The following is an 8,226-nucleotide window of genomic DNA, read 5'->3' as shown; positions in this document are numbered from 1 at the left end:
TACTTCCAGCACTATTATTTCGGAGATATCCAGTGTGTGATTTCCAGTTTCCTCAGTGCTGGTGTCTTCTGCATTTGTACTGGGTGGACTCGGGGCCTGAGACTGCATTTTGTTCCTTCTCTTTGTCATTTTGTATACCACTGTCTTCTGACCTTTGGTGTAGAGCTGAGATAGAGTTATTTTAGCACCAGGTCCGGATCTATGAAGTTCGGATTCCTCCAGGTGGGTGTTGTTTGGATCTGGCTGCTGTGCTCCACTTCTTTCTGCCGCAGTCCTTAGAGTTGAACCCTTTGTGTCACTCTGGGAAGATGTTCTGCTCCTGAATCAGCTGGGTGGGTCTTGCCCCTAGCCTCTTTGCTGGGAGTTCTGCTGAAGGGCTCCGTACTGGGCCTGCATTCTGGGTTGAAAGAGGATCCGCGGACCCCGGGTCGTCTCACTCACTCGCCAGGCCTGCGCTCTGGGTCTGTTCAGGATCCCGTGACCCGGATTGTTTCACTCACTCGCTGGGCCTGCATTCTGGTTCTATTCAGGATCCTGCAGCCAATTGTCTCACTCACTTGCCGGGCCTGCACTCTGGGTCTATTCAGGATCCTGCGGCCCCAATTGTCTCACTCCCCTGGTACCAGTTTCTGTCTTGGTTACTTTTCCTATTGCTGAGGCATGATACCCAACACCCAAGATTAAAGGGGGAAAAGTTTATTAGCTAAATAAACTTTAGCTGTGAGCTACATAGTTTGTAGAGGTTTCAGTCTATAATCAGCAGGCTCCAAGGAGAGTGATATGGTAGAGGGGCAATAGTTCATGGTAGAGGAAGACAAAAAAAGGAACAAGAACAAAAGCAAGAGTAACAAGACTCTTTCTGCTCCTTTTATCTTATCCAGATTGCTGGGATTCAGGCAGTGCTCATCCAATAGTGAATAGCAATCATTCACCCTTAATCCCAGCATTACTCTATGAATCAATCACACACTCTAGATTCAGCTGCCAAAAAGTGCCCCACGCGCACCCCCATGACTGCTTGAGGCTTTGGGAAGACACCCAGACATAAACTATAACAGGCACTCTTCATTTGTAATTTAAATCCTTTTCTTTTCACCAGATGCAACCCTAATGGTACATTCTGCCTTGACAAACTTAGCACAGTATAACTGGGTAGTAGCGATTGGTTCCTGAGCTCCCATCTGGCTCCTGCAGTTCAGGGGCCGCACGATCAGGATTCTTCCTTTTGGTGTTCCAGCCATGCACAATGGCATTGCACAGCTCTGTCTGCGGGCCCTGGAGTGATTACTAGAAACCTCCTTCCGTGTGGGCTGGCAGCGCTCCAGGCCTTCCCTGCACCCAAATGAAGTCACTTTGACTCCTGGGTGGTGTGTGGACATTTACACCTCTTCCTTCTCATTTGTCAGGCAGTAGTTTCAGATAACAGAAGAGATGAAATGCAATTGGATTTCTTTGGTATGATTTTTTTCTTCCACAAACAACATTTTTCACATGTTCGTTCTGGGCTGCTGGCTGGGGAAGATTGTCCTTACTACCTACTGGTCCCTGCTTCTTGCTGTGCCCTAGGGCCACACCTCACCTTCACAGAACTTTCTGTAGGACCAGAGCCCTGGTTTTCCACTTTCCAGATCTGAGGCAGGGTACACCAGCAGTACTCAGGTACTCCCTGAGGCTCTTGGGCCCCTAAAAGTGGCATGTCACAGAAGGAAGACCTCAGCAGTTTTGACCATGACCCTGGGCTCCCCTCTTGTCTGAGGAATGAAGAGTGGATAAATGGTCAGAAATGGAGGCTTTGAGTTCATAAATAACGAAAGGACAACTCTGTGTTTTCAGTTGTCTTATAAAAACTTTACTTCCTCCCTTCTTCCCCCTCCTCACCAGCCCTGGGAGCTCTGCAGTGTTCCTGAGTCACCATCCTGCAAGAGGGAGGGCCCAGGAAGTGGAATTAGAGTCAGTTAATGTGCTACTTGTTAAAAATAACACAACCTAGCATTTAACCAGGCTGGATGGCTCAAATGGAATTTTGAGATTATCCATGGACTGAATTGGCTAGTGTGAAGTCACAATTAGCACAGGCTTTCTCTGCAATTAGTCTGAACGATGCAGAATTGGCTATCCATGCAAAAAATGGCTAAGGTTACTGTTTTATTTATTTACAAGGTCCCCCGTCGATGTAGGCACAGCCAGAATATCAGGAAATAATTGCTAGATGTGCACATACACACACACACACACACACACGTATGTGGGACACTTTGAGTTTAGAGCCTTTAGAACCTACTTTTGAATTCAAGGGGAAGGAGATGTATCTCCTGAAAAACTCAGTTCACTGCAAGCTGAGTCCCAGATGAAGTAACTTCAAGCCCCAGAACCCTTCATGAGGGCTGGGGCAGCCTTGCTGTCAGGTCGTGGCCCCGGAAGAGCAGCAGGAGCATCATGGGGTGGTTTTCTGCCTGATGCGTCAGAGTTCCCTTAAGAGGATCAAGCACTATACTTTTTCTCTCTCTCTTCAGTGCCTTGTGATACAATACAAAACTTGCCAGCATTTGAAAAGTAACCAGTATTTATAATTATTTGGAAAATATGATTGTTTCTCCTTTTTTTTTTTTTTTTAAATTTTTGGCAGGTGGGGGGGATTTCCTAAATGATTGTAATGTTATTCCTAGGAAGATAGAAATTTAGTTTTTGTTCAGTGGTCTTTAAAATATCCAAGTGATTGAGTCAAAATTATTTTTATTTATTGCAAACTCGTTTCTATGCTCTGAAGAAAAGCTGAGTTTGGTCCAATTGGTGATCATATTCTCGATACTACTCAAAGGATTCTAGAGCTTTAGAACAGGAAGGAAAAAATGCTAAAAGTCCTTAAAGGTGCTCACAGCACAAAAAAATAGGATACAGAGAGTGCAGATTGGGGTTATGTTTGGGTTTTCATTGTTTTCTAATCCTCAGCAACATTGAGCTTAAAAGCTTTTTCTTTTAATCCAAGATTTTAGAGTTTAGCCAAATTCCATAAAATAGATTAACGAGACAGCTCTGGCATGCCACCCCATAATAAAAATATGCGTTTAAGGTAGCTCTCCAAATTGTGCGATATTGGACAAACCACTAACACTCTGATATTGTTTCCCATCTCTTATTTCATCTGAATGACAATATATGATACACCAGCTAATAGGTGACAGATAGGAAGTGTGCTATTTAGTGAAATATCTGTAGTTTGTGTTTCATTATGGGTTTAAGCAAAACCTGGGATTATTTACATAATGTCAGTTTGTAGCAATCTAAATTTCTGTCTCCATAATAAGTATACACGATATTTAGGCTTCTAAATATTTTCAAATATTTAAAATATATGAATTACATATATATACATATAAATTCAAGTGTTAAGTTATATAGTGTATTTTCATGGCTCTATAAAAATCAAGGCCTTTGAGCATCCTGTTCTAGTTGTGTATTTTGTGTTATTTTGAAACTGCCATATATCAAAGTTGGTTTTCTTTATGCAGCATTTTTTGTCCTCAAGAAAATACTGAAGAAGCCCTGTTGTTGCTGCTGATTAGTGAATCAATGGTAAGTGGAATGTAGTTTTCACAGTTCTGCCCGCTGTCCCTAGAGTCCCTTCTTAACTGTGGTCAGTCCTGAAATATGGTGATTTTCCCTTCTCAGGAGAAAATGCTTTCTAGGGGAAGCACCTGGGGTGGGGGGGATGCAGTAGAAGTTTAAAAAGAGGGAAGATTGTTACTTCTTGGACTAGGAGGCAGTGTCCCTTGGTCATCCTGGAGCTTGGGATACCCCTTCTTAGCAGTCAGCACGTAGGTATCTTAGTTTAGTCATCCCTCCACCAAGTATTGGTACTACTAGCAATACTTAGGTAAGTAGATGATGTAGTTAGGGGGACCACAGAGGAACCTTACAAGGGAAAGAAGGGGTGACCTTCTCAAGCCTTCTTGTTGCACTGGTATGAAAAGAATGTTGGGGTAAATCACTCACTGGGTTTTCATCGCAGGAGCCCAGGGAAGTGGCCTGCCCCTCTGTGCTGGTGTCCGCTGTGCTCTCCTGCCTGTTCTTAGGCACCACAGGGCCCAGGCTGCCTGAGCGCACTCCTGCTCCTGAGTGCTGCTGCGTTTGCCAGACCAGCTAAATGGCCAGGATGCTGAAGTTTGAGATCTAAAACTATGTCACTCACCACTTACTGGATTTCTCCTCTATACAGCCCTAAGCATTATAGCTTGGCTTGAAATCTTGGGAATAATATCCCAACAGTGGAGGCAAAGAATGGGCGCTGAGCACCTGAGCAGAGTGTCAGGCTCCCGGAACTGGAAAGGAACCAGAGGGCTCACATTTATTCACCTAGAAGGAACCTGAGGAACCGGAGGCCCAGAGCAGGCAAAACGCATGCACTGTGCAGAGGTCTGCTCCTCCTTCTGTAGACTGCACTCTTTTCCAGCCTGCCATAATGTTCATCCGTTCGGGCAGGCAGCAGTCACAAGGAGAGCGAGAGAAGGTGTTTCCCTTATCCTGCGATGCCCGCCCCAGCATGTGGCTTAATTGGAGGTGTGGAATACACACAGGTGGAAAAGCCCTAGAAGACGCGTGCCAGCAGAACAGTTGTGTGCTGGGCAAGGCGGCATCAGCAGAGGCCGGGTCAGTCAGGGAGGGTTGCTTTCTCACCTTGGTTTAACGCCAAGTTTTTGCTTTGGGAAGTGGCACAGTGATGTTTAGAAGAGCCAGACTCCTTGAGTTACTGCTGCTTTGTGCATGGACGCGCTCGATGTCAGCGGGCGTTCTCCCTACCCTGGAGGCAGATTGCCCCCTTGGATCATCTTTCCTTAACTGTCAGCTGCACCTTATGGCAGTGTCATTTATATTCTCTGCCCTGCCTTGGCACACTCAGGGAAGACACATAGGTGGCCAGGCTGGCACTTGGCAGCATGTCATACTTATTTTTCAAGTGGGTAGCATTCAGTCCTTGTCTTTCAAAGTGAAGAAATTGCACCTACTTTGTCACCAGTTGGTTGCTGAGAGTCAGGTCCTGTGGACCGCCAAGCTAATATCCCCTCACCCCAGGCTGGGCTTGTCACAGCTCACTGTTGATGTCACTGGGACAAACTTGGTTGTGAACTCTTGGTGACATTCTAGATGACTGGACGATTCTGCCCCGTCGTCAGGTCATGTGTTCTAGTCCATAATTTTGAAAACCCGGCCACATCTGTGCCAACAGTTGCCCTAAGGGTGGTGCAGATGCTTTGTAGTGGTGTCTTGCTCCTCAGTGGATTAGATAGAAACTACTAATTCTCATAATCCTTTTGAGATAGTCAGATTTGGCTCTGTGGTGTTTAATTTCTGGAAAGATCCTTTTAAGGTATGGTAAAATCAGCAGCAGCAGCAGTAAATATGAAGAGGTAGGTTCCAAACCAAGACAATAATGTTCTCCCCACTTATCATTCCAAATTTAAGTTGTTCTTAGGAACCTTTTTTTATGGCCTTTAACTACTTGGTTTTTCAGTTTGTAGGCAGAAGATGAAGGTATTTGATTACAGAATCAAATTGAAAGTTACCGTGCTTTTTGAATAGCTGAGGAAACTACATTCTTCATTGGTTCTGATTTTAGAAGCATAAATACATCTGTAGTTTCCCCGTCTATGAGAAATCATTTGGAATTGTACTGCATTGAATACCTTTTTAATCAAAATCTACTAATACTTTCTCTGAAAGAAAAAGAAAAGATGTATTTGCTATAATTTGAAAGTCTCTCCTAACCGGTATTTGTTAGATTTTATTTTGTTCTCTTGGAGGCATTGGTCTCAGTGTGGAACATTTACAGCAAATGAGTAAAGGGAGACCATTTGCAGCAGGCATCATAGAGCGCCTTGTGTTGGGCTCAAAAGGTGCTGGGTAAAGAAAACCTTAGAAAGAACTCTTGAAAAGCAGGCTTGTTTCCCTAAGAGCTGACTCACCTTGTAGGAAGTGGCCTGTCTTAACTGTTCTCATTTATTTCTGACATTTAAGGGGCAAGAGTTTTAAAGTGAGTAATTTCTGTTGGGTGGCTATAAGTAAATGCCTTAGACTCACATAGAAAGCAAGCATTTTGCCTCATTAACAAGAGGAAGGGATGCCAGTGGCCTTTGTTAATGTCAGGCAGGAAGATAAACATCAGCCCAGGGGACAAGGGACTCTGGAAACACAAGTACCACTTTCATAGGAGACTGGGGCCCTTTCTCCATTTCTGGGGACAAACAGGCCCGGACACTTCTGTCAACTACAAAAGGGCAAATTTAATTTTGATTCAGAACTCCTTGTAGAAAATAGGGAGACTAAGCTGGCTGTTGAGCATCTAGTACATGTGGCCTACAGGTAGAGATCTGTGGAGAAATTAAACTTCAGAAGTAATGAAAAGAAGTTGCTCTGAGGAGTGTTTGATTTCTGGAGAGACGGGAGGAGTGAACCTGGGTGGATGCCCCTGACCCATGGCTGCGCTAAGCACTTGAGGTGGGAAGGCAGCAGGGCCCTCTCTTCAGCCCTCTGGGACTGAAGAGAAGATGAGAATCAGTTGAAGGCAGTTTCTGTTTCCTCCTGTCTCCTCTCGCACGTCAGTCTTGTGCCTCCTTTACCAGGCTGAATCAGTCTGTGAGGTCTGTTCCCCGAAGACACCATGTAGGGCGTTGAGTGTGGCTTGGTCATAGCGGAGAAGGCTGACATGTCTGCCCAGGACAGACAGCACTCGAAGGCACCATTTGGTAATTGGAAATGCAGGGCTGAGAATGTTCTCCCTTTCTCTAATATAGACAGAAGCAGGGTCACATGGAGACATAGCCGGTTCCCATTTGTGGATCCTGCTGTTTCTGCCACAAAGATCACGAGCCCGAGACCAAGGGACGCGCCTTGCTTTGCCTCAGCCCCCAAAGCTTCTCCGAGGCCAACTGCCAGGCTCAGAGTGCATGTGCCATGATGCTCCAGGGATTTGGAGTACATAACCTCAGGTGACAGGCCCCTTACTCACTTCTGTCCTCCATAAGGCAAACCATGTGGAGCAGGCAGACCTAGCTGGCGTCTCTGCTACACGGTGATGGCAGCAAACGTGGGCTGCTCACCATCTGCTTCTCTCTTCCGTGTCGTTTTCAGGCCAACCGGGATGCTGTGCTGAGCAGGATACCTGAGCACAAAAGTGACCGCCTTATCAGTCTGCAGAGCGCATCTGTGGTCTACGATTTGCTGACCATCGCTCTTGGGAGGAGGGGCCAGTATGAGATGCTGTCGGAGGTACAGCTGCCAAGCGGGGTGGCTTCCAGCGGGTGGGGGGCTGCATGTCCCCAGGAGCCATGTGACCTGGCCCTGAGTTCCCTCTATCACTGCTACCCTTGTGGCATTGGTCCAGTCATTTAACTTTGGTTTCTACTTTATAAAAGGATATAGGCTAAATGATAAGGTGGTGGAATTGACCCGCAGTCTGTTACTACACGTGGTTCATCACACCCAAGGATAAGTTGTGTGTGTGTGTGTGTGTGTGTGTGTGTGTGTGTGTGTATGTGTGTGGTGGGGGTGGCATTTCTCAGGCAGTTTCTCTACAAGTGTAATTTCCATCATACCCAAAACCGTCCATCTGTGATACTAATTTCCTCTTGAAAGTTTCACTTAAAATATCGATGTATAACTCCTGGCGACTTGACGGTTGGAGGCACCTGGGCCGTGCTTAGCTAGTGGGAACATTTCAGGTGAGGTAGGGGCTGTCTTTATTTAGAGGGTTTTGCTTGGTCACCAGGCTCCCCATAGACTGCAGGTCTTGTGCAAGATGCCATCATCTTCTCACACGCTCAGCTTCTGGGAAACACTCATCCTGGAAGCTCGGCGGTATAGTTTCAGCGAGAGCTGGTTCTTTTGGGTATGGCTATGAATTATTAAGTTCCTGCCCAGAGTACCAGATTGCACCTTGGTAGGGCTGAGTAAGTAAGGAAACCATTTGATCTTCTTAGCAAAATGAAGAGAAAGGAAGGGAGGGAAGGAGGGAAGGAAGGAGTAAGGGCCACCCTATTTTGTTAAAATGAACTTTTCCATGTTATTTGTCTTTCTCTTTCTAAATTTATGCCCATTGCAACAGCCTCTGGGCACAAGGACAGGGAATGAAATACAGTAACAGATTGGCTGAAATCAGATCAGGGCTCGACTCGCCCTCTAGCCTGCCGGTGCATCGCCCCATTAGGCAGGCACCTCGGGAACAGATGAGCT

The 8,226-nt window shown here is 45.9% G+C and overlaps 1 protein-coding gene across 7 annotated transcripts in view; it reads left to right on the top strand.

Moving 5' to 3' along the window:
- Positions 1-8,226, top strand: part of Ttc7b (tetratricopeptide repeat domain 7B) — a 251,424-nt gene that overhangs the window by 122,704 nt on the left and 120,494 nt on the right. For all 7 annotated transcript variants that reach the window (XM_023719660.1, XM_004635133.1, XM_023719658.1 and 4 more), the window contains 2 exons: positions 3,510-3,573; positions 7,126-7,263. In XM_023719660.1, coding sequence (XP_023575428.1) covers positions 3,510-3,573; positions 7,126-7,263 — 202 coding nt within the window. The remainder of the gene's footprint in view (positions 1-3,509; positions 3,574-7,125; positions 7,264-8,226) is intronic.

Source organism: Octodon degus, unplaced genomic scaffold (genome assembly GCF_000260255.1).
Source record: "Octodon degus isolate 3935 unplaced genomic scaffold, OctDeg1.0 scaffold00070, whole genome shotgun sequence".
Classification (NCBI taxonomy): Eukaryota; Metazoa; Chordata; class Mammalia; order Rodentia; family Octodontidae; genus Octodon; species Octodon degus.
Note: the sequence above shows the minus strand (reverse complement) of the source record. Positions and strands in the feature narration are given on the sequence as shown.